The sequence below is a fragment of the Aulostomus chinensis genome, chromosome 15, assembly GCF_037954235.1.
Source record: "Aulostomus chinensis isolate RoL2024-O1b breed Wild chromosome 15, RoL_Achi_v1.0, whole genome shotgun sequence".
NCBI classification, from domain to species: domain Eukaryota; kingdom Metazoa; phylum Chordata; class Actinopteri; order Syngnathiformes; family Aulostomidae; genus Aulostomus; species Aulostomus chinensis.
This window is the reverse complement of record NC_141334.1, coordinates 170,569-197,500: the sequence shown is the minus strand read 5'-3', so window position 1 is coordinate 197,500 and position 26,932 is coordinate 170,569. Positions and strand designations below refer to the sequence as shown.

General features: G+C 46.1%; 1 protein-coding gene across 6 annotated transcripts in view; it reads left to right on the top strand.

Annotated features, from left to right (window-relative positions):
• Positions 1-26,932, top strand: part of LOC147248055 (uncharacterized) — a 54,595-nt gene that overhangs the window by 18,121 nt on the left and 9,542 nt on the right. For 3 of the 6 annotated variants that reach the window (XM_086179159.1, XM_086179157.1, XM_086179158.1), the window contains 4 exons: positions 1-41; positions 1,430-1,564; positions 3,310-3,455; positions 4,419-6,261. The exon at positions 1-41 is cut by the window's left edge and continues 39 nt beyond it. In XM_086179159.1, the coding sequence (XP_086035285.1) occupies positions 1-41; positions 1,430-1,564; positions 3,310-3,455; positions 4,419-4,747 (651 nt within the window). In that variant the 3' untranslated portion in view covers positions 4,748-6,261. Of the gene's footprint in view, positions 42-1,429; positions 1,565-3,309; positions 3,456-4,418; positions 7,526-26,932 lie in introns of those variants that run through there. The other 3 variants (XM_086179161.1, XM_086179162.1, XM_086179160.1) reach the window with 3 other exon arrangements.

Below are 26,932 nucleotides of genomic sequence, written 5' to 3'. Positions count from 1 at the left end.
AGCAGGCTGACACGCTCCAGATTTACCTCAGACGGAACCAGGTTGGTCTGGGTTAGGGTTCTCTCTACGTTCTCGAGCTGATTGAGTTTAACGCGTTCACCCTAGTGTGTGTTTGCAATCGGCCGGGTGCTGATGTCACAGCAGCTCTAGACATACTAGCAGAACAGCTGTCTGAGGCGGAACGTAAATACCCGGACAGTTTTGTGTTGTCTGTTTGGGCGACTTCAACCAGGCTCATTTGAGCCGGGCTCTGCCCAAATACAGACAGCAAGTCACATGCCCTACTTGGGGTGTGAATATTCTGGATCATTGCTACTGTACCATCAAGCAAGCATACCACTCTGTTCCACGTGCTGCACTGGGCAAAGTTGATCACCATCTCATCCACCTGATCCCTCGCTACAGGCAGAGACTAAAAATCTCCAAACCTGTGGTGCGGAAATACAGAGTGTGGTCCAGTGATCCATGTGAACGTCTCCGTGCCTGGCTGGAGAGTGCAGGCTGCGACCAGGACTTTGAGTGGGCGGGGCCTGAGGCTGGAATCACCCTGGATGGGATCATTCATCAGTCTTGGCGAGGAGGTGTGTGTCTTTCTCTGCTCCAGGAAGGTCTACAACAACGACAAGCCCTGGTTCTCAGCCCAACTCAGGAGGCTGCGGTCGAGGAAGGAGGTTGCCAGGCTTAGTGGTGATGCGGCTCTGTTCAAGCAAGCCAAATATAGGTTTGCTAAGGCGGTGAAGGAGGCGAAACATCACTTCTCAGAGAAACTGCAGCAACTGCTCTCTGAGGGGAATTCCTCTTCAGTCTGGAAAGGTCTCATGACCATCACCAACTACAAGCCCAAGTCCCCACAGGCGAGTGACAACCTCCCCCTTGCAAATGAGCTCAAGGAATTCTCTTGTAGGTTTGAGAAGGAGGTTCCCCCAGCCGCCACTGGTCTCCAGGACCTACCTGACCGTACAATCAACACAAATGAATAATATTACCACATTGTTGCAAATATAAGAGTGTTTTTTCTTGGAATTACATCTGAAAAAAAGGTTTCCTCTTATAATCTGAGTCGGGACTTTTACATGTCTTTACATCTGCAACAACAGGCTGTGCAATGACTGTATCCCCCAGCACTGAAACGAACATCCCCTCTAACAAGCTTACCCCTAATTTACCACAGGGTCGACTGCGTCATGATTTGGCCGTGGTGCCAAAAACATCCAGCACTTTAGTTAAAACTGGTTTTCGCAGTTAATGTTGGTGAAAATGTTGACAGTGAAAATAAGGGATTCAACCTTAGTTGTGTTGTGTTGGGTTTGTCCACCGGCTTTGTTAACTTGCTCATATTCTGCTGAGTTGGTTTATGTGTTTCTGTCAAGAGTGTATATACCACATGGACGTATTTTGTCCTTTTTTTGCACATTTGTGCCATTGGGAGTTTGCGTACAGGTGGAGCAGTGGTCCTCCCTGTGGCCCCCAGCAAGAAGGTTGTGGGTGGAGCAGTGGTCCTCCCTGTGGCCCCCATCAAGAAGGTTGTGGGTGGAGCCCCGGCTGCAGCACACGGTCTTTCTGTGTGAGTCTCCATGTTCTCCCTGTTCCTGCTGGGTTCTCTCTGGTACTCCAGCTTCCTCCACAGTCCAAAGACATCAAGAGGGACTAGGTTAATCCAGACTCTAAATTGACCGTAGGCGTGGCTGGGAGAGCCAATGGTTGTCTGTCTCTATGTGTTGGCCCTGGGATGGACTGGTGACCTGTCCAGGGGGAAGGCTGCTGGGATAGGCTCCACCCCCACCACCCTGAACAGGAGAAGAGGGAGAACATGTATGGATGGGTGGAGTTTGCGTACAGTGTTATATTTTGAAAATATAATAGATTCACTATCCTGTTTATGTGGGAACATCCTGTATACCTCAATCTGCTCTTTATCACCATGCCGTCTCCTACCCATTTGCCTTAAAGCATTTTGCTACATATTAGCCTAGAGTCTGAAAACCTTTAAAACATCACAAAGGTAACTAATGTAAACTAGGGTAACGAGTTATGAGGAAGTGATAACCTACAACCACACCGAGTGACATTGACTGGTTAAGCCATCAAACTACAACCGAGAGCGATGTATCATCACATGATTATAACCACTTACTGTTTCCTTCTCACTACACAGGACATGACACCTCAGAGTAACATTTAATATTGGAACTATTTCAGTTGGTGCAACTGAGAAATTTTAGTCAGTGGTAAATTCAATCTGTATGCCTCAATCGGCTGTGTGCACCTTGATACACTGTCTATCAAAAATAGACTCGCTGCATGTTTGAAACTCAAGCTCTGACTAGAATGGCCCCCATCAGCTCTGAGTGCTGCAGCAGGGCCGTAACACAATGCAGCCATATCTGATGGAAACTGAGGGCAGTCAGGGAAAACTTAGTGTGGTCCTAAAAGCTGCTTCCAAGGAATGACAGGCACATTTGTCAGAACATGGTTAAAAAAAGTGTTGAGGGCCCCATTTTAGTACATGGGAACCTTTCCTGGGTCATTTACGGTATGGTGCAGGGTCTCCCTAGCATGTGACAGGAATCAACCATGGCTGAAATAACCACATTGTCATATATGCTGCTTCTACATTGATTTAAAAAATAAATGCTATGATATCTGGGACATGACATCATCACAAGGGTCAGATCTGGGTCCTTACAACATTCAACTATGGTGGCTGGGTCATGACATCATCATCATCAACTAAGATCTGACTGATTACGCTGTAAAAAAGGCATCAAACTGGTGCTGAAATAACTTCATGATAGTGATTTGGAAAAGGTATGAATTCATTATTAGCCAGGTCTGTCGCCATGATGACCACCAAACAACTTTTGACATGCTGGTTTTCAGAATGGAGTTCAGATCAGATTGACGGTGGACACAATACTGCATGTTACTGGCTGAGTGTGACGTATTCACACCCTTAAATGGATCTGATGTGTACCGCTGGTCCAAACCCAACAGTAAAAGCACCTTCCAGACAATGACTCTGCAAACCTGTTGTTATCACATCAGAACCCACCAACCATGATGGTTCTCATATAAACTGATGGATGGGCTCACTGGGGGCTTTGCCGTCAACGTGATCTTCAAATAGTGACCCACTGTGGGGATCAGCTCCTCCCTCTTCATCGGTCCAGTTCTCCTGCAGTCAGCAGCAGTCATGACAATTCAAATATAATGTTGACAAAGTTTAAATAAAAGTCATTCTATCATGGGATTATTTTGGTTCTGTTGACTATAATTTGGTGGTAGTTAAATGTTGTTTTTCTTCTCCAGGTACCGATCACAGCCCCTCCCACTGCCATCTGTGGAGGAGGTCAACCAGTGGGTCACCAATGCCACCAATGGCCACATCCCCAACTTCCTGGAACGTATTCCACATGATGTGGTTCTGATGCTCATCAACGCTGTCTACTTCAAAGGTGAAGTCATCTTCAGAACATAGACTCCCGAGCCCCGACACTCACTGTCTTCTTGCTGCCTCTAAACGTGTGTTCTGAAGAATAAAGTCAGTAGGTCAAATATGATGATCTAGTAGTGGAAGCTCTTCAAGCATCTGGGTCATTATCTTACCTGACTTGCACCTCACTGTTGCCTGATGTTTACCTGAAAGTTACCTGACGTTTACCTGAAAGTTACCTGACGTTTACCTGAAAGTTACCTGACGTTTACCTGAAAGTTACATGATGTTTATCTGACGTTTATCTGACGTCTACCTGACTGTTACCTGATGTCTGCCTGACTTGTACTGGCACTTGCCTGATGTTTGTCCTACCTGATGTCTATCTGACAGTTACATGATGTTTATCTGACATTTATCTCAGTTCCCTGACATTTACGTGAGAGTTAGCCTACCTTATGTTCATCTGACATTCACCTGACATATATACGACATGTACCTGGTGCTTATCTGACATTTACCTTACGGTTACCTGATGTTTATCTGATGTTTATCTGACGTTTACCTGACAGTTACCTGACGTATATCCAACTTGTACCTGTCACTTACTGGCTTGTACCCTTAACGCTTACATGATGTTTACCTTGCAGTTACCTGACGTGTCCCTAATTTCTTTTAATCAATAGCACCTTAAGGAGGGCTTTTCAAGTTTGTTGTCCTTGAACAATGAAAACAAAGACTCTCTATCTTTATTTCTGTTACTTTGTTTATCTGACATGTACATGATGGTTTCCTGATATTCTGGTACAGCTGCATTTTCAGTAATCCCGATCTGTCTGTCCCGATTCTCCCAAGTGTTGATATGGAGATACTGACCAGTAGTTATGTGGTATTGCTACCTCTTGTTAAGTGCTAATTGGTAAATGTATGTTCATCTTTGGCTGTATGATCAAAGAGCTGCTAATGCTAACATCTTGCCTGTCAGGTGAGTGGCAGACACAGTTTGACCCCCTTGTGGCCTCTCAGGGAGTATTTTACCTGGACAACCAGAACTCTGTGCCAGTGGACATGATGAAGTCTAGCCAGTACTGTCTACGTCTGTTGGATGACCCAGTGCTGGAGGCACAGGTAACACTCGTGGTGTCATCTCCTGATTCCTGCCCTGCTTTGACTGGGGAACGCTGCAGTATCGTGTGGCAAATATTTTTATTTATTGATAGTCACAAAGAGAAATACATTGTACAATTGTACATATTTTTCTCTTCCAACCACAGCACGTCAATAAAAATTAAGAAAATACATTTAAAAAAGTAACACAAATGACCCAACAACTCATTAGAACTGAAGCTTTGAATCCATGTAAAACCAAATATGACCACAGGAGGAAAGATTAAAAAGACAGCAATGATAGTTGTAGCCTTATAAGCCATCCATCCCTGAAGCTGCTCTTCTTCAATCGATGTGCAGTTGCCATATTTAGGAGAAATCGAGAGACCTTCATTTCATATTGTGATCAGTGTTATTGAATAGATTAAGCCACTGACAAGGTTCCAAGTCTTAGCAGCAGATTGCAGCACCAAAACACTTGAAACTTGATGAATACACTTAAGGGTGCCTTCCTCAGCTACCTTAGCAGGTAGCTGTAGCTTTAGGCCAGGAGCAGATGTCATCAGGTGGTATCCAACCTTCACTGGGTGTTTCAGCCCTCAACCACAACACCCTCCAGTTGGTGGGCCCGCAGCGAGTGGCCAGCTCACTGCCCATCTGCCCCTGGCCTCCAGCATTCCTCCTCTCTCTTGCTCCAAATCTAGCATGAGGCTTGTTTTGCCTCCTTCCCCATCCGGCGAGCTGCTTGCTTCTTAATCTGCTCATCCATCCCTATAGCAGAAAGGAAACTCCATGCAGACCTTGCTGTAAAGCCCCTGCACCTTATCTCCACCGGGAAGACCCACGCCTGCCAGCCTCTGTCTCGGCAATCTTAGGCCAGCCGTTGATACTTTACAGCCTTCCTTTCATGGGCCTCCTCGCAACCCTCCTCCCATGGCACTGTCGGTTCGACCAGGATTATATTCTGGTCCTTGGTTGACCACAGCACTATGTCAGGTCAGAGGGTTGTTTGCACCACCTCAGGAAACTAGCCTCCTCCCAAGATCCACCCTCATCTCCCAGGAGCTTGCGGCGTGAAGAATGCTTGGTCTTCTCCTTTTGGGGGTTTGCACGAGCCTAGCTCCTTCCTTAAGGAAGGTGATGGCTCTCTGTGCCGTTGTGTAGGAGTACTTTATTGTGGCGCCACCTATACCGCCCTTGGGTTAAAGATGTTTTGCACCCAAACAGTATATGGGCCAAGGTCCCCCTCTGGCCACACAGCTTACAAAGTGGGTCCTGTCTTAGCCCCCATGTGTGCAGATGTACTGGAGTGGGGAGGGTGTCATAAACAGACCGTAAGAGGAAGGAGATGCAATAGGGCTCCAGGCATCACAGATCCCTCCATGTGTCTTTGCGCCTGGGCAAATCCCATTTTGTCCAGGCTCCCTGGGAACCTTGCTGCACTGCTCTGGCAACTCGTTTCTCCTCCTCCCTGCTCCTCACTTCCGCCTGCACCATGCCCCGCCTAGTTCTTGTGTTTGCGCCTCTCCAGGTTTGAAATTGTGCAGAGCCAAGGCCTTGTCAGTGGATGCACTGGTTGCTTACTATGTCCCGCAACTTCAGGGAACCTACTGCCTGTTCCACAGCTGCATTGGCAGCCCACTTGCGACCAGACCTGGTTGTCATGCCAGCTTGTCTGATGAGGTCGTCGTTGGAATCCCTCAGACTTAGGACAACTCTGCATTTTGCCACCTTGTACTCCTCAACTACTGATGACAGGGGGCGTTGCAGTTGACCAGACCTGATGTAAAGGCCCACTGATGAGAAGCTTGGGGGAATGCCCAACCATGCTTGTTGGTCCTCCTCTCAATGTCCTCGATGGCAGTCATGGGAAATTCATAGACTGTGAATAGCCAAAGGAGCCTGGGCAAGAGGCCGTGTTGATACAGCCAGGTCTTGAACTTGCCCGGGAATAAAGACTTATCAATCTTCTTCAGCCATTCCTTGGTCTGCTTCACCGCCTCAGCAACATTGGCACTATCTGTCAGTGACGCATTAAACCACTTTCCCAGGCATTTTATTGGGTTGCCTTTGATGGATGGAATGACCTCAACCTGGACTTGAAGGCTGAACTTGCTGGTGACTCTGCCCTTCTTAATGACCATGCTTCTGGACTTCCTGGCTTTGAACAGCATTCCTGCCCAGGAGGCGATGCTGCCCAATGTTTCCAGCACCCATCTTGCGTGGACGTGTGTCACAGTCGTTACTGTGATGTTATCCATGAACGCTCGCAGCACTGGGTGCACAACACCGGATTCCCATCTTGGGCCCCGAGTTATGCCCCCTGCTGCGGATAACAATAGGTTCATTCCCATAATGAACAAGATGGAGGAGATGGTACACCCTGTTGGGATCCCCTTTTGGAGGTCCAGCCAGCTGGTGGTAAAAAGTGCCGAAGTACAACGCCTAACCCTAACCCTGCACTAATAAAAGCTTTCACTGTATCCCAAACTATTAAAGGACACATTGTTGAGTTCCAGTGCAGAGCAGAGAAAGTATCCAAGTGGGATTTTGTGCTCAATAAACCTCTGGTTGGTCAACAATATTGTGTTAAAGCTCCATGTATGAAGTTTTTCAAGTGTGTTGCACATTCTGCGTAGCATTTTGAAAAGAGAAAGTTTGTGTTTCCATTGTAACAACATTTTAGAACAAAAGGAACACAAACACCCCTGGCTGATATCAATATCCAAATCATGTTCCCATCTACATTTGGTGGCCCCTCTGCTTGTGGACACATGTCCGAACATTTATTTATAACATGTTGACAAAATCTTGCTAGTTGGGAACACTATTGCAATGGTTTTGCGTCTTCAAGGGTGCCTTGAATTGTCTGCTTCATGAGATGAATTTTGAAAAAAGCCTGAATTAATGACTAGAAGTTTGGTTGTATTTTGATTATCCATCCATCGTCATCTTCTGCTTATTCCTACACATTAAGGGTCGCGGGGGGGGGGGGGCTGGAGCCTATCCCAGCGTCAACGGGCGAGAGGCGGGGTACACCTGGACAGGTCGCCAGTCCATCGCAGGGCCAACATCGAGAGACGAACAACCATTCACACTCACATTCATACCTATGGTCAATTTAGAGTATTCAATCAGCCTAGTCCCCAATTGCATGTTTTTGGATGGTGGGAAGAAGCCGGAGTACCCGGAGAGAACCCACGCAGACACGGGGAGAACATGCAAACTCCACACAGAAAGATCCCGTGCCCGAGCCGGGACTCGAACCCGGAACCTCCTTGCTGTGAGGCCACAGTGCTGACCACTGCACCACCGTGCAGCCTCGTATTTTGATTATGATAGATTAAAAGAAACCAATGTGCCATTATCAAAATTATTTGTGAGTTGACTTATTCCTTTTTCACAGCTTGAATATGCTGAACAGGGTGCAAAGGTTGCATTTCTCATATTAAGGATGTAGAGGGAGACATGCCCGTTGTCACCAATCAACCTTGGGGAGCTCTCACATCTTTATAAACAAGTTGCTTTTTCCAGGACTGTTTGATATCATGGAAAACAAAAAGGAGAGTAGCTGCTGAGAGAACTGTCTGTAAAATTCAACCGCGAGACCATCCTGGTGCTGTCAGTTTGGGGTGAATTTACCCTCAAATTCTCCTCTGGGGTTATATCTCTTCTCATGTTCCAAAGAAGATAAAGTATATCTTTCAGTGAGGTCTGGAGTGTTTCCCCACCGAAGTGATATATCTATTTCAACTGGATCAATTGTTGTACAACCATTGGCCTCCTAAAGAAGCATAACTGAAAGACCCTTGGATTCCTTCTTTATTTGCCATTACAGTAATTTCTTGTCATTTCCCTCTGTCTGCTTTGTTCTTTAGATGTCAATTTAAATAGTGTGGGTTTATATTATTATATTTCATTTTCAAATTGTCAAGTTGGATCAGAATCCTTGGGCCTTTTGATGTGCAGTGAAGTTCCTCCTGCTTTTTAATTTCTTGTTCCATGTGCTGTAATTCATCTTAGGTTATGGTTGTAAGGAAGGAAGAAAAGCACCAATAAAAGCTTTCACTGTGTCCCAAACTATTAAAGGACAAATTGTTGAGTTCCAGTGCAGAGCAGAGAAAGTATCCAAGTGGGATTTTGTGTTCAGTAAACCTCTGGTTGGTCAACAATATTGTGTTTAAGCTCCAGCTCTTAGGTGATGCAGGAAGACCATCAAAATCAACAGGAAAAACGCATATTGATCCAATAATATAATTACCAGGAGACATATTTTTATATCTTGGAAACAAAAGGAAAAGAGACAGAGGAAAACTATTACAGAATAGAATAGAATGCCTTTATTGTCATTATACCAGGTTCAATGAGATGCAACACTGCTCCTTAGGATGTGCACATATAAATAGAGAAATATACATAGACACATATTTACACTACTATACCTACTGTAGGACTAATACTGACATAACTGTATATAGACTCTGCAAAGACATGAGGACATGTACTTATACATATAAGACATGTACATAGACTGTACAACTGTAAACAGGCTTGTGCAAGTCCCACTGTGGGTATATGTGGGAGTGGATAGCAGCTTTAGGTGGTGCTGTGGTGCATCCACGTGCACAGGCACATTCTAGTTCCAGATCAAGGTGGCTGTGTCATCAACAGATGGAGGTGACGTAGCATTTGCAGTGCATACATGGCAGAACAGTCCTGGTGACAGTGCAAAACATATAGAGGGACTTCTACAGTTCATTCCTCATCCTGAGCTGGTTTTGTGTAGGAGGCTGGCAGATTTGGTGGTGGAAAAGAAAAGATAGTGCCGGTGATTGTGCGGAGGCACTTCAGTTCCTTAGTGCAGGCTAGCGTTGAGCATGGTGACAGCTTTGGGAAAGAAGCTGTCCCTGAGTCTGTTTGTCTTTGCCAGGATGGACCTGTAGCGCCTGCCAGAGGGCAACAGGTTGAATAGGTGGAATGCGGGATGAGTGCTGTCCTTGATGATGTTCTTGGCTTTGTTAAGGCTGCGTGAGGTGTAGATGGTGGTTCGGTCACGCAGGGGGCATCCCAGGATCTTTTGTGCTGTGTTGGTCACTCTCTGCAGACTCTTCCTGCCAGCTTCAGTGCAGCTGGAGTGCCACACTGACACAGCGTACGTCAACAGGCTCTCAATGGTTGAGCGGTAGAAGGTCACCAGCAGGTTGGTGTCACGCTGTTCTTTCCTGAGCACCCTCAGGAAGTGGAGTCGCTGCTGAGCCTTCTTAACCAGTGCTGACGTGTTGGCTGTCCAGGAGAGGTCGGCAGAGATGTGGACCCCGAGGAATTTGAAGGTCTCTACTCGCTCCACGCTTTCCCCATTGATGTAAATGGGTGCAGGGGGGGTTCTGTTCCGATAGAAGTCCAGGATGAGTTCCTTAGTCTTTGAGATGTTCAGCACCAGGTTGTTGCCTGCACACCACTGGCTGAGTCTAAGGACCTCATCTCTGTAGGCTGCCTCGTTCCCCCTGTGATCCTGCCCACCACCGTCATGTCGTCCGCAAATTTGACGATGATGTTCTCAGGGCGAGTGGGTCTGCAGTTGTGTAGAGTGAGTAGAGCAGTGGACTCAGCACACACCCCTGGGGTGAGCCGGTGCTGAGAGAGCGGGCTGATGATAGGTGGGGGCCCAGCTTCACATGCTGGGGTCTGCTGACCAGGAAGTCTTTGATCCAGGAACAGGTGGATGGTGGGAGCCCCAGGTCAGCTAGCTTGGGGATTAGAATGTTCGGTAATATTGTATTGAAGGCTGTGCTGTAGTCTACGAAGAGCATCCGGACATAGCTTCCTCATTTCTCCAGGTGGCTCAGTGCAGAGTGGAGGGCTGTGGCTATCGCGTCGTCAGTGGATCTGTTTGACCAGCATGCAAACTGATGCGGGTCCAGGGTGGAGGGGAGACAGGCTTTGATGTGTCTCAGCACCAATTTCTCAAAGCATTTTGTGATGACTGGTGTGAGCGCTACTGGGCGATAGTCATTGAGGGTGGTTGTGGGTGACTTTTTAGGGACTGGAATGATGGTGGCCGATTTCAGGCAGGCTGGGATGTTGGCTTGCATCAATGACAAGTTGAAAATGTCAGTGATACTGGTGCTAGCTGGTCTGCACATGCCTTCAGCACTTTCCCTGGTACTCCATCCGGGCCCGTGGCCTTCCTGGGGTTGACGGCCCGAAGTACCCATCTAACGTCCTCCATCCCCACAGTGAATGGGGAGCTATCAGAAGTCGTTGTGGGTTGGAGTGGGGGTTGGGCTGGTGTGGCTGAGTGATGTGCCTGGGACTCAAAGCGAGCAAAGAAGCTGTTCAGCTCCTCTGCCAGTGCTCCGTCTGAGTCCCAGTACAGCCACAGACACAGTACAGCCCCTGTAGTTGGTGACGGACTGAATGCTCTGCCACACCTGTGCTGGTGCCAGATTGGAATTCGGAATTTGCCACAAGTATGCCTGGAAGTGAACTCTTTTCACATTTTCTAGGAAAGCGTCCTTTGTTGGCGGGAGAGCAGCCAGACTAAGTGCTGACGTCTGACCCTTGCCATTCTTTTTCCCCCAATCAAGTAGCCTCGTGTGAGACATGCCATGATCGATGACTTGCCGGAATGGTGCATCAGCACTGCCAATAGCCGATAGGTCATAACCAGCTTTTAGGGGTTTGATGACAGTTCCTTTACCTATCCCATGGTATGACGCTATTGTGTCACAGCCTGAAATGGCATGGGCTGGTAAGGTGCTTAAAGACATTGGTCTGACAAGCCAGTGTTGCCCTGATATCCACGGTTACTCTTTCCTTGTGGGGGATTCCATGAGTAGTGGTACATCGAGTCCTGCCTGATGGTCATGGTGAAGGAGAAGGACAAACACATCAGTATCATCACACACCACAGTGATTTAGTTTGCTTCTCCGTCACACCTTAGGACCTGTCAGACAATATCTGCCTCCACTTGCTCGTTTCTTAGATCATACCTCTCCTGTCTTTATTCCCTCCTTACCTCAATGGGAAATGGGTCCTCATCTGTCACTGCTAACTTGGGGTTTTGAGTGCTTTGTAAATGGAACAGCCTGGCTTTTGTCAGCTCCTGAGGAAATAATTTGCTTATCTGCTTCTTATTTTCAATGGATGACAGGAAACTTTTAGTGCAGGTAGCTTGGTTGATGGGAGCAGATGATGCGTCTTGCCAACCACAGTCTCTCTGACGTCTCTGGTGACAGACTTGATACTGTACTAGTAGTATCAGTCAAAGATAAGGTACACGTCACTTTCTGACTGGTATGAACTATGACTATCGCCCTGACCCTCCTCTCCAGTACCCTGGTATAGACCTTTCGAGGGAGACTGGGGAGTTTGATCCCCTGATAGTTGGAACACATGCTCTGGTCCCTTTTCTTAAAGATGGGGACCACCACCCCAGTCTGCCACTCCAAAGGCACCGCCCCCAATGTCCACGCAATGTTGCAGGGGACGTGTCAACTAAGACAGTCCTACAACATTCAGAGCCTTGAGATACCCAAGGCGGATCTCATCCAACCCCCGAGCTCTGCCCCTGCGGAGCTGTTTCACTGCGGAGCTGTTTCACTGCGGAGCTGTTTCACTGCCTCGCGCGACTTCTGCCCCAGAGATTGGATGACACACCCCCCCCCCCCCCACACACTCCCCAAACTCTGTTTCCTCCATGGAACACATGTTGGTGAGATTGAGGAGTTCCTCAAAGTATTCCTTCCACCGTGCCATTATCTCCCCAGTTGATGTCAGCAAGCTCCCATCCCCACTGTAAACAGTGTGGGTAAGTTGCTGCCTCCCCCCCAAGGCAACGGACGGTTTATCAGAACCTTTTCAGAGCTGACCGATAGTCATTCTCCATGGCTTCACTGAGCTCCTCCCACGCATGAGTTTTTGCCTCAGCAATGGGCATGGCTGCATACAGCTTGGCCTATTGGTACCAGTCGGCTGCCTCTGGAGACCCACAGACCAGCAATGCCCTGTTGGCCTCCTTCTTCAGCCTGACGGCTCCCCTCACCTCTGGTGTCCACCTGTGGGTTTGGGGATTACTGCCGCAACCAGCCCCAGCAGCCTCATGGCTGCAACTCACAACAGCCGCCTCAACAATGGCAGAGCAGAACAGGGTCCATTTGGACTCAGTGTCCCCCAAAGCTTTACCAGAGGTGGGAGTTGAAGATCATCCTGACAGGTTCTTCCGCCAGGCATTCCCAGCAAACCCTCACTACTCGTTTGGGCCCTACCAGGTCTGCGCGGTTTCTTCCCCTGCCATCTGATCCAACTCACCACCAGATGGTGATCAGTTGACAGCTCAGCTCCTCTCTTCACCCGAGTGTCCAGAACATGCGGTCGCAGGTCAGATGATACGACTATAACATTGATCATAGACCTGCAACCCAGGATGTCCTGGTGCCACGTGCACCGGTGGGCATCCTTATGTTCTAACATGGTGTTAGTTATGGACAAACTGCAACTCGCACAGAAGTCCAAGAACTGCCCACCATCCGGGTTCAGGTCGGGCTTGCTGTTCCTCCCTATCACGCCCCCCCAGGTCACGCTGTCATTGTCCACATGAGCATTGAAGCCCCCCAGTAGGACAACGGAGTCCCCAGTTGGGGCGCCATTCAGCACCTTTCCCAGGGACTCCAAAAAGGGTCGATACTCTGAACTGCTGTCCGGTGTATAAGCGCGTGTACTAAGCTCTCTTTAAAAAAAAATTTCCAACACAGGTAACTTCGGGCTCTGAATCCATAATTCTGTTGAGACACAAATTAAATTTTATTAAAATAAATTATTTCCCAGAGTCACGTTCACAAAAATGTTGTCTCAACTAGTAAACTTGCCCAACCCACAGCTCATTAAACCCTTGACAGGTGAACTTTCAGCTAAATGGAACTGATGGTACCGGTGTATGATTAGGCTAGCCTCTATAATGACAAATTGATACAAAATTTACTTGAAAAACACAATTTTCTTCATGGAGACAACAAATAATGTGCATTGAATGCCAGTCGTTTGCACGAAAAATCCAAAATGTATATTTTTAAGTAATTTTGGTGGGAGGAAGCCGGAGTACCTGAGAGAACCCATGCAGGCGCAGGGAGAACATGCAGACTCACACAGAAAGATTCCATGCCTGAGTTGGGACTTGAACCAAGAACCGTCTTGCTGTGAGGCGCATGCTGACCACTGCACCACCATGTTGCCAATACATAACCATTTTTATTAATTTTCATAGTAGAAACTGATGATTTGAATAGATGCATTTTGTTCAAGTAGTCAACGTGAAATATCATACAACCATATTTTTTTATTTTTCTGTGTTTTTTGGGCATGGAAGGGTTAATATCTGAAAATGCGCAAGGGTATTCACTGAATACCCTCTTGTATGCTGAAGAGGAAGCCCTAAGCTCCAAGAAACAGCAGAGAAAAAAACTTAACCTGACAAAACAAGGTTCTCCCCCATGGCTCCCAGATTATCTATTCCTCTCTTGATTTTGACTGGTCCACTGGACAGAAGCGACATTGCTGACCAATTTATAACAAAAGTGTCCAGAGAGCAGCTGAGAACATTGACCTTGAACAATTTTTTTTAGGAAATAGGTATCGTAATTCAGCGTTGTTCTCTGGTTCTCCATGAGGCCTCCGCTCTCTGTTTTTGAGTCCCAACCTCTCTGGAATCTCTGATCAGCCTCTGAGGGTGACGAGCGTATGCCATGCAAGCACCATCGAGCTAAGCGAGGAAGGCCTGGAGGCATCAGCCACCACCGCCGTGATGTCCATGCGCTCCATCTCCCTCTTCACTGTTAACTCTCCCTTCCTCTTTGCACTTGTAGATGAGGCCTCCCTCACCCCCTTCTTCATGGGCATAGTCACAAATCCTGCCCCCAGTTACAAACTCATGGTCAATGATGATCCCCATGGCAATAGAACCATGAGTGACCAACCCATCTTAGAGATTGGCAGGAAAAAAGAGAAGGGAAACAGGTTGTGCAACAACACTGAACCAACAAGGGGCAGCCTCATGGGGTCCTGCATCACCCTTGGTGGTGAGACAGAGAAGCTTCACCATATGAAGGGACAAGAGGACAAAGAGACAATGCCTGGCCCTGACCAGAATGCCCGCCTTCCGTCCCCTGTTTGACATCATAAAGAATGATCAACACATGATTTGTCTCTGATCTCCAGTAGAACTGCTGGTCATTTGTTATATGTCCAGGTTCTAATCATGTACCCTCTCATGTTACATGACCAGCACCTATATTCACCAAACGTCTTCAGGCTAACACAAGGAACGATGACTCCTTTATCCCCAAGAACACAACATGGGTGCCTTGTCATCACACCAACATTTTAGAAGCACTCTGAGTGGTATGGAGCCTTCATTGTTGCCATTCCAAAAATTCCTTTAATGATGTTCATTGTGGCTGCATGGTTTGCAGTGGTGGTTGCCTCACAGCAAGAAGGTTCCGGGTTCGAGTCCCGGCTCGGGCATGGGATCTTTCTGTGTGGAGTTTGCATGTTTTCCCCATGCCTGCGTGGGTTCTCTCTGGTACTCCAGCTTCCTCCACATTCCAAAGATATCAAATTGGGGACGAGGCTGATTGATTCTCTAAATTGACCATAGGTATGAATGTGAGTGTGAATGGTTGTTCGTCTCTCTATGTTGGCCCTGTGATGGACTGGTGACCTGTCCAGGGTGAACCCTGCCTCTCGCCCGTTGATGCTGGGATAGGCTCCAGCCCCCCGCTACCCTTAATGTGTAGGAATAAGCGGAAGACAATGGATGGATGTTCATTGTTTTTATCCCCAAGTTGTGCAGAATGAAAAGTTGTTCTTGTGATCAGTGTGGTTTCTCTTTCATCTGATCAGCCATATTTTAATCAAACTCAGCTGGTCATTTATTATTCTTGGTTATGCGTATATTTGAATATGGCGACATAATGCCTCTTTCTACTGCACTTCTATATTGACATCACTCACAGAGACCCCCCCTCCAGCTAATAGTTAGTGAGTTTGTTCCTGAGGCGTGATATAATCCATGGAAAGAATTAGCCCTGCCCCTTCCTTTTGGTTAAAGGAATGACACCAGTGCCATCTGTGACATCATAAATGCTCGAAGCAACACAATAGATGATGTTCATCATCTCCAGCTGTGGTATATTGATTTATATCTCCGCCAAAATTTAATCACAATCGATAACCAAAAGAAGATTCTGGGTAACTGAAACTTTGACCCTTGATACAGTCCGTGAGTCTCCCTTGATTGACTTATCCAACTGATGTCAAACTTGGTGTGTACATTGTTGGTGAATTTGTTTCATTTTGGAACTAAAATTTTTTTTTTCTTTTTGGTTAACCCGGGAACAAGAACCAGCCAGTTTGGATAAATGAATCAGCTTTACTGGAATTCTAAATAAAAACAGCTTTTAATAAGGAAAAGTATTGTTTCTCTTTGTAAATGAAAACTAGTTGTGAAGGTGTGGAAGTAATACTGGCACATCTGCTACACAGCTGTCAACACCAGTGAGCAGCCCCCCCCGTTTCTGTCTCTCTCTCTCTCTCTCTCTCTCTCTCTCTCTCTCTCTCTCTCTCTCACACACACACACACACACACACACACACACACCCTGGTTGGGGGGTCACCAGTCCATCACAGGGTCATCAGGAGCAATTAGGGTTTCAGTATCTTGCTCAAGGACACTTGCACATGGTCACCAGGGGAAGTGAGGATCAAACCAGCAACCCTTCCGTTGCTAGACGGCCACTCTGCCTCTGAGCCATAGCGCCCCTTCCCTCAATGAACATGTTAAGGCTAAATACAGATAATATTACAAGTCCACCTCTGGCCAACAGGTTAGTGAGTGACTTGTGTCAGCTTACACAAGCTTGATGTGAAGGAAGTTCCTGCAAAGTCTGCTTCAACTGAGGTCAGCTTCAGGCTCAGGTCCGGCTCGGGTCCAGCTCAGTGTCTTGTCTTGTTTCTGTCTTGATGGCAACAATTGAAGAGAAGCTTTTCTGGCTCAGACGTGTTGTGGAGGAAGGAGGGAGCAGGAGAGTGGAGGTGTTGCTGCATCCAAGTCCTATCAAACGGTCCTGCTCACCTATAGTGGGCTCACTGGGAGCACCAGAGGTTTCACTGCTGAACTGGTTTCTCATCCAGTTGTTTGCTTCGACCATCACACAGAAATATTGGTGGAACTACCTGAGGTTCTGGTTTCATGATCCACTGCTGAGGGCTTCACCACACACACACACACACACACACACACTGGGGCCTTCGCTCCTCCTCAGTCCAACTGATCCAGACTGGAGATACCTGGGGTTGCAGTCATCAGGCCTCCTTTGTCGCCAATATTGGCAGTAACACCTATTAGCTAACACTAGCTGCTAACATAAGCAGTAACACCAGCAGCAAACACTAGCAGCTAACATTAGCAGTAACACCAACAGCTAACACGAGTTGCTAACATTAGCAGTAACACCAGCAGATAATACTAGCAGCTATCACTAGCAGCAGCAGTCTCCACTGCTTCAACAGCGTCTAGCGCTTGCGCTCACTGTGGTCGGCTCAGGTTTCATCAGAGCTGCTCCAAGTTATCTCTTCCTGCTCCTCCCTTCTTCTCCTGATGGCTCCTGTTGTAGCCATGTTAGTAGATATTCCCTCATCTCACCAGGGCAGCAGCTTAGCTAGTTTCACTGGGTTTAGCCATGGATGACATGTCCAAAGACATCAAGAGGGGACCAGGTTAATCCAGACTCTAAATTGACCGTAGGCGTGGCTGGGAGAGCCAATGGTTGTCTGTCTATATGTGTTGGCCCTGCCATGGACTGGTGACCTGTCCTGGGTGAATAGTATAAGCGGAAGAAAATGGATGGATATATATACACACACACACACACACACACACACACACACACACACATAGCCAGTATAATAAGTATTGAACACGTCACCTTTTTTCTCAGTAAATATTTTTCTAAAGGTGCTACTGACATGGAATTTTCTCCAGATGTCAGTAACAACCCTTGCAACCCACACATGCAAAGAAATCAAACCTTGGATGTCTATAAATTAAGCTGTGGGTTGGGGAAAAGGTATTCAATACATGATGAAAGGGAGGTGAAAAAAGGCACAGAAAGCCAAGACAGCTGCTGAAACCTCTCAGTCATTAGAAAGCAATCCTGCCCCTCATCAGTGCACATTCATTTCAGCTGGTTCAGTTCCAACTGATGGCCTATAAAAAGGTGACTCATTACCAAGGTGCCACACAAGAAATGTGTCATGATGGGTTAAAGCAAAGAGCACTCAAGCCCTTCCCAACCTTGTTGTTGCAAATCATACTGATGCTGTTGTTTCAAAACCACTGAACATTCCAGTGAGCACTGTCAGGGTTGTAATCTGGAAGTGGAAACATCATTTCACCATAAACCAGCCATGACCAGGTGCTCCTCACATCGAAGAGTTTTCAAGAGCCAAGGGCCACCAGTGGAGACCTGGAATTAGCAGGGCCAATCATTTCAAAGAAAACAAGTAACGCACTCAACAGTCATAGACTGTATGAGTGCTTACCACGCAAGACTCCATCGCTGAAGAAAAAATATGCTGAAGCTCATTTAAAATTTGCTGCACAACATTTAGACAACCCTATGAAATACTGGGAGAATCTAGAGGCCATAACATAGATGCCATAACACACACGTTAGGAGCTTTAAGGGCACTGCACATCACCCCAGGAACAACACACCAACAGTGGAGTGTGGAGGTGGGAACTCCTGGAGGGGGGCTGTTCTTCAGCATTCAGTACTGGCAAAGTTCATATAATTGAGGGACAGATGAATCGAACAATGTACCAAGACATTCTTGATAAATCTGCTGCTGTCTACCAGGAGGATGAAGATAAAACAAGGGTGGAGGTTTCAGCAAGACTATGATCCCAAACAGCCTAGGAAACTCTCTTGGCTTCAGAGAAAACAAATGAAGCTGCTAGACCGGCCCACCAGTCACCTGACTTGATCCAATTGAAAATCTATGGAAAGAACTAAAGATCAGAGTTCTTAGAAGAGGCCCACGAAACCTTCAAGACTGGGAGACTGATAGTGTGAGAAAAACAGACCAAAATCACACCTGAGCAATGCAGGCAACTAGTTTCCCCATACAGGAGGTGTCTCGAATCTGCTATTACCAACAAAGGCTTTTGTACAACATATTAAACAAACTGAAGTGTATTCAATACTTTTTCCCTGTGTTATTCCATTTTTAAAACATATAATTTATGGACTTCTAAAGTTTGAATGTTCTTAAGTGTGGGTTGCGTGGATTGTTACTGACATCTGGTGAAAATTTCATGTAATAGCACCTTTAGAAAAATATCTATTGAGAAAAATGATGTGTTCATTACTTCTTTTACCCACTGTATGTATACGTGATTCCTCTGCGAACTACTTGAGGGAGTCTGGACCACAGTTTGAGAATCCCTGTTCTATTCTATTGTCTGCATCCACCTACTGCCAGCACTAAGTGTGCTAGTAAGACAATTTGTAAATTCTGGTCTGTCTCAGATCCTGGAGGATCCTCCAGAGTGTCCCTGGAGAACAGAGCAGCTATTCTGCCCTCTGCAGTCCAGAGGAGTCCAGAGTCCATGGCTATGACTGAAACAAATGATCTGCAGGTCATTTCCTGTACAACTTTCTGGAGTCAAGTTGCCTTTATCTTTACAATAAATACCAAACACAGAAAACAGTTCCATCCCTCCATGTTCCCCCTCTTCTCCTGTTCAGGGTGGTGGGGGTGGAGCCTATCCCAGCAGCCTTCCCCCTGGACAGGTCACCAGTCCATGGCAGGGCCAACACATAGAGACAGACAACCATTGGCTCTCCCAGCCACGCCTACGGTCAATTTAGAGTCTGGATTAACCTGGTCTCTCTTGATGTCTTTGGACTGGCTTGAGCACGGGGTCTCTCTGGGTTAGTCTGCATGTTCTCCCTGTGCCTGCGTGGGTTCTCTCCAGTACTCTGGCTTGTGGGAGGACCTGGGTGGTGGACCTGATCAGTGGCGGGGTGGCCGTCGGGACTACCGGGACTTTTCCCGGTGGCCTGGCCCCTTGGTGGCCTGCCTGGCTGGCGAGGAAAAAAAAAAACTAAAAAACAAGCATTTTTTTCCTTCCCCCTCAAGCCAGGCCAGGCCAGCTAGCGACAGACAGCGCAGATAAAACCAAGGTCTCAGTTCTATCAAGGCCATTCATTCAATCAATCTGCTCAGTCAGTGCCACTGCTGCAGTCGCCAGTTTGTGTAGCGCGAGCGAGCGACAAGAGAGAGCTGCACTCACTAGTTGTTGAAAGTTGCTTGCATTGATGTCCCCCGCCTCATAAACAGCAGACCAGTCTGTCATAGCAATGCATGTTGCAAGAGCCTCTTTTCTATCTTTCGTCACTAACCGGCTCCTCCTTCGCTTCACCTGTTGTTTCTGCCCTGTTGTGTTTATAGGGCTCAACACCAGACACTTGTGGTCACTGGAACCCAGGGGGGCAAGGGTGGTTGGAGGGCTGTAGAGTTTATCCATATTTGTAAAATTCAAGTCTAGGGTGGCTTACCCTCAAGTCTTACGTTTAACTGTCTGCCGAAAGTCAGGGTGGGAGGCGGTTAACATTTTTGTGGGTAGTTTGTTAAAATCTCCACATAAATATAGTCCCATATGGGGGGAGGATGCTTTAATTGCACCTATAGTGTTTATTAAATACTCCAAAGTTCTATCCTGGTGTGGTTTTTTTATTTGCCCAGGGGGGGTGATATAGGTTTCCCACATAGACAGATAGATGAAACACTGCTGGGGGTCCACCGCAGTTGTAATTGGACCCATGCACACTCAGTATCATCGCTCTCCAGATCCTTTCTCCTTTTTGCCTGCAGTCTCTCATGACAGTACACGGCCACGCCCCCTCCACTTTTCCCGTTTATCCTGTCTCTTCTGAAGAGTTGATAATCCTTAACTGTCAGTGATTCATCAGGTACGTTATGATGGGCCCACGTTTCAGTAACACGTCCAATGTCAGTGTTTAGGGTATTCAACAATAGTTCATATACATCAGTCTTTTTTTATCAGTGATCTTGCGTTGCAGACAGTCAGCTTTGGCATCCTGGTTTGCTCCGGTTCAGATTTATCAGCGTGTATTTTAGTCAGTACACTCTCCCGTTTCCTCCTATGTTTGGGCTTCGGTCTGTGTCCTTCTATAATTGTTGTTTTCTTCCGTCTGTTCTTACCGGCTTTAGACCCTCTTGCCCGGCTTCTTTTGCGGATTATCCCAATGCTTTCCAGTGTTTGTTTCGTATTCCCATTCAGCTGAGCAGCGCATTTCCTTAGACTAATTAAGACGTGTGGAGAATATTTGCGGTTATTTACTTCTTCCATCTCCTTTCAGATGGCCACACTTGATGTAAAAACAGTTCATTGCAGGCTGCCTTGAAATAAAACTTTTAAAAATACGGCTAAAAAAAGTTTAAAACATAAAAAGTTGAGGGCACACGCCGATGAGAAACACCTGCGGCTGACTTGAAGCGTCACATTACACACGGTAGTGGGACAGGATCAGATAGCAGCATATGGGGCAGTACCTACAAGAGGAACAGTTGGTCTGCAACTCAAGGCCCTCCTCAGCTTCAGTGTGTCTGCCCTCCTCATCCAGCTCTTTTCTGATTCTATAGGCTCCCTAACGGTGCCTCTTCAGTGTCTCCCACTGGTCTGCAAGGTGCTTCAGTTCTCCCTGTAAGGTTGCAACAGTAGCATCCTCATTAAATTTCAGCAGGCATTTACTGAGCTCCTGCAGTGCTGTTTTCTGCAGCCCTCCTGTCCTTATTGCAGGGAAGTTTATAGGATTCATGCATGCAAAGTCTGAGCATAGCGCTGCATTAGCTGCAAATCGGTGGTGGATGCTTTCTTTGATCGTGTCAAGGATCACATTAAAGACTTTGGTTTTAAAGTCTGTCTCAGCATCTGGTAGAGGCTCATCTCGGGCCTGTTCTCCTGGCATGGCCTTCTCTTTCTAACTCTGTTTTTCTGGGAGGGCAGACTGAACCTCAGCATCACACTCGTGTTCCTCTAGAACAGGGGTAGGGAACCTTTTTGGCTGAGAGAGCCATGAACACCACAGATTTTTTTAATGTAATTCCGTGAGAGCCATACAATATGTTTAAAACTAAATACAAGTAAATGTGTGTATTTTATATAATTTTAACACTTTTAAAGTACAATAAGGCTCTGAATTCTTTTTAATAACATTGTTATGCTGTTGCTAATCAATGATAAGTATTTCTTACCATTAATGCGACTTCTGGTGCTGCATGGTTTTGCTGATGGCTTTGTAGTCTGGTTGATACGTGGTGAGGTTAAGCTTCATGCAGGAGTTGAGACTTCCATCCGTTAAACGTGATCGTAGGTTGGTCTTAATGTTCTGTAGATGTGAGAGACTGCTCACATGCATACGTAGAGCCAAACATTGTCAGTACAGCAATACTCACATGCTGCAGTGTGTGGCATGTGACGGGAAGCGCGTTCCAAGTTTTGACAATCAGCTGGTCTGCGGGTTGAAGTTTGTTAATTTCTTCCCACTTGTGTTGGCTTGCCAACTCTGCTTGCTGTCGTGCAAGTCTTTCCAAATGTTCATTCAGTGACTTGAACTTACTCACCCACATGTCTGAGGCCTTCAGGTCAGCAGCTTGTAGCTCAAAATCTCTGACGGAGACACCGAGGATGTAACTCAGGTCAATGTCAGCGATGAAGAGTTCTAGCTTGTTTTCAAATGCAAACACTGCTTGTTGCAGGGATGAGATTGTATTTCCAACGCCTTGCATTTTCACATTGAGCTGGTTTAGATGTTCAGTCATGTCCACGAATAGAAGAACTTCAGGAGCCACTCAGTGTCAGCTAACTTGGGATGCTCGACATTTGTAATTTGAAGAACAATCCGGATTTCGCTCAGACAAGCCGCAAAATGGCTGAGCACCTTCCCCCTTGACAACCAACGCACGTTGCTGTGCAGAAGCAGACCAGGATAATTATTCCCAACTTCGTCCAGCAGTGTTTTAAACTGGCGATCATTTAAAGCTCGGGCAACAATGAAGTTGACCACCCGACCGACCAGCGACATCACCTCACCGAGTTGCTCGCCACACATCTGAGCACAAAGCGCCTCCTGATGTAGGATGCAGTGAAAACTTAGGATGCGTCTCTTTTCATGTTCACGAAGAAGCGCTACGAATCCTCTGTTTTTCCCCACCATGCACGGAGCACCATCAGTGCACACCGAAACAAGTTTATCCATCGGTAGATTTTTTTCTTTAGCGAACTCAGTGAAGGACTTGAATAAATCCTCCCCTCTTGTTGTCCCTTTCATAGGCAAAACAGCAAGACTTTCCTAATGTAGTGTGTCACCGACGACATACCTTGCAATCATGCTGAACTGGGATAAATTGCTTATGCCCGTTGACAACACCAGGTTCAGCACATGCGTGTAACACCAGATATGAACTTGTTTGGCCGATTCTCTCATGAGCAATGCAGAAAATCCCCTTTACTGCCCCTGCATGTTAGCAGCTCCATCAGTTGCGTTGCCAACACAACATCCAATGTCAACGCCAACTTTCTCCAAAGTGTCTTTTTTATTTTATTTAACCTTTTATTTTACCAGGTAGTCACTTGAGATCAGGTGATCTCTTTTCCGAGCGAGACCTGGCAAAATGGCAACATCTAAAACAAGCAAATAACACAAAATCAGACAAGAACAAACAAAGCCACGTGGTACAGAGAAAAAACGAACAGTGAAAGTGAAACAAGGCCAAAACTAGATAAAAGTCAAAGCAAGGAGGCAGGGGGAGGCTGGGCTTTACAAAGAGTCACTGAGGAGAGAAGGTCCGGTTCATGGAAATGTGAATACATTACCCATCCTTTAACCAGATTCTCAAAATATTCCCCAGTGGATGCCTCGCAATCAACAACTGCAATCAGCCTCTCATGCACAATATCTGTGACATATCTCAGCGCAATTGCACACTGGTCCTTGGACGAAATATCCTGTGATTGAAAACGTCCCTGCCTTCCTAACTTCAGCAGCAGTTGCTTGCTGGATTACGAAGCCGATGATATCAATGATCTCGTTAACTGTGTCATTTGACAGCCGAGTAATAAGGGACCCCCTTCCCTTACCTCCAGTCTCATGCTGCATCTTACTCTTTTTAATGCAGTCCCTGAGATGTTCCTGAAGGCATAAATCATATTTGCTTAGCAGCAATACCATCTCCAAGAAATTACCATGGTCCAAGGTCATGTTCTCCATAGTGTAAGCGGCTTCATGCTTACCACTTCTGTAGCTGAGGCCAGGTTTACCAATGACCCTGATGATGTTGATGACACGTTCCATTACCTGTCTTTTTTTTCTCACTTGCTCTCAGTGGAGTGAGACCTGTTTCCCTGTCAGTAAGCTTTCAACATCAGCAGTTTTTACTTTGAGGAAATAAGGCAAGGCAATTTTATTTGTAGAGCCCGTTTTCACAAACAGTTCGTCTTAAAGGGCTTCATGGCATCATAACATCCTCTGCCCTTAGACCCTCACATCGACTGAGGAGAAACTCCATAGAGATCCCTTTTAACAGGGAAAAATCTGAGAAACCTCAGGGTGAGCAACAGAGGAAGGATCCTTCACCCAGGATAAGCATTTGCACTTCTCCTATGGGTCTCACTCTTTTCATGTTCCTTGACTCTATCGTGACAATGCTTCCATTTAGCCATGCCTCCTTTTCTGACAAATGCATTATCATCAGGCTTGGCAAACATCAGACACAATGAACAACACAAGGAGTGAGATGGTTCACAGTGTGATAGCCACATTCTGTTTGTGCCATCTTTTGTATGAAAACATTTGAATTTTTTTTTGTTTTTGATTTTTGTTGTTGGTGGTAGCGGAAAAATAAATAAAAATCTTTAGGATCAGGGTGAGTAAAATAATCAATCACTCTCTGGGCCAACTTCCTCTGCATCTCTCCCCCTGCCTTTGTTTCCACGTGGCTCTCCTGTGCTTGGCCCCTCATCGACTGGTTCTGAATAAGAAGAACCAATGAAATCATTGCATTATCAATTAATCAACACCCACATATGAAGTGCTTTAACCCTAAACATACTCTGGTTTTAATAAGAACCAGCTAAATCATTGCATTAATTCATCAAAATGTATCAACACCTACAAGCAAAACTTTAACTTTATCAAATTGCAAATGTTTTTTGTTTGACTGTTTCATATTTATAGAATAATTTCTATAATATGTCACATCCCAATAACTTATTATTTTGCATTGGTTTCCACTGACTTTGGGTTATCTGTATCACTGAGTGGAGTGTCAGTTGGCTCTACTTGCACCTCCTCCCCAGAATCATCACGACCTGATGGTACTGCTACTATCATGGAACCTCCTAATAAATTAGGAAGAAACTGTGTAATAATTAAATCAAAGAGAAGTTATTAACAGAAGCCAACAAGAATTAAAATGCACCATTTAAAATAATATTGTCATCAAATGTTTGTATTCAATCGTTCCAGCCTATTAGAAATTTCACAGATCTCGTGTTTTCTCTGTACCTGCCAGTTCCTCTGAGCTGCCACTGGGCTCACCTGCTGAAGCCCCAGCACTGGTACTATGGCCACCTTTGCATAGGAAACATGGCCAAACATTGTAAAACCTGCTCCAGTTGACAATGTCTGCTGGGGTGGCTGTGCACACACATACACATGCGCACACACACACACACTTACTTGACCCTAACAACCACCTTTTAAATAGCTGCAACCACATACAGCACAACCACACAAATTGAGCAATTAGTATATTTGTGTACCATGTATCGCCTTGCAGGCAGCCTATGGCCTATTAACAATCATGTAACAATTGACATTAAAATAGTAGGGCTGTAATCAACCAAAGATATTCTTGGTCGACTGAAGCCCTCAAATTTGGACTAAAAATCGACTCATTTTATACATGAAAACTCTACTGTGTCAACTATCAGCACAAAACCTGCTGAGGAACATTGAGACAATTGTTTCTGTCAGGTTATAAGAACTGAGCGACGCCATCGTTGGTCCTGACAGAGCCAGACTGAACACAGGAGCTCAGCATCGCCGCTGAGACACAAATAGACTTTTAACTTAAAACTTTACTCTCAAACACAAAAGGCAAGTCCACGGTAAGAATTTTTACAATGAAAACAAACCAACTATTGGACTAAAACACTGAAATGTCAATTCTGATGTGTTCATGTACTCAAAACTGACAGGCAACCTGAGGTGGACACGTTAGCTCACCGTTTCTAGGTGACACGCCGTGTTTGTGGTGGAGCTGTGACATGAAAACTGGTGTTGGCAAACTTTGCATTCGACTTTATTTCCATGATCTGTTTTCATGAAATGCTGCCACGCTGCAGACGTCTTTGACGTGGGGGACGAGGACTGACTTTAAATGGAACCTTCAACATTAAATAGACATTCATCAAACCACCAGACGTGGGCCTTCTAGTCCTCTTCAGTCTCTGTCTCTAGCGGGTCGGGCGAGTCCAAAATAGCAAGAACAAGGGGGTGTTTCAAGATAGATTGTTATCTGAGAAAAAGGGGTGCTTTCGGTACTTTGCTCCTGATGAAATTAACGTGGCAAAAAATCGACCAATCAGAATTTTGGTCGAGCCAGAACGCATCGACGAGAAAACCGACCAGTCGACTGGGAGATTACAGCCCTGGAAAATAGCAGCAGGCAGCAGATGAATGATATATCTTATCATATCATAACTAGGCCTCTGATGCTCATTACATAGGATTCCTATAATCCAAGATGTATATACAGTAGATAACTGTATATAACAGCTGGTTTTGTGTTCATGTTGTTAGAACAGGGTACAGTAAAAATGGAAAACCCTTGACTCTTTTCTCCACCACCATGACACAAAGAGTCCAGTGTGTTTTGTTCTTAAGCAAAAAGTCCAAGCTCCCTGGGTCTGGAGGTGACGATGAACTAACACTATCCACATCTGGTGTTCAGACATTGAGAGATTAAGAAGTTCAAACAGCCAGTCCAGTGTGTTTCTGTTCATGAACAACTTACTTGGTGCACCTGCAGCTTCATCATCTTTCTTAGACTCTGGAGCACTGGGGGCTTTGAACATTTCAGTTCATTTGTGATATTTCGAGCTCTCCTCCACAAGAGCCCGTTTTTTCTTGTCCCTCACCCTTTGTGCTCCACCTTTCCTCTTGACCTTTTTTGGGGGGTCCATTACGTTTGTTATAAACTTTGCGCATTAATTAATTTACGTATCGTTCAAATCCTGCCTCCT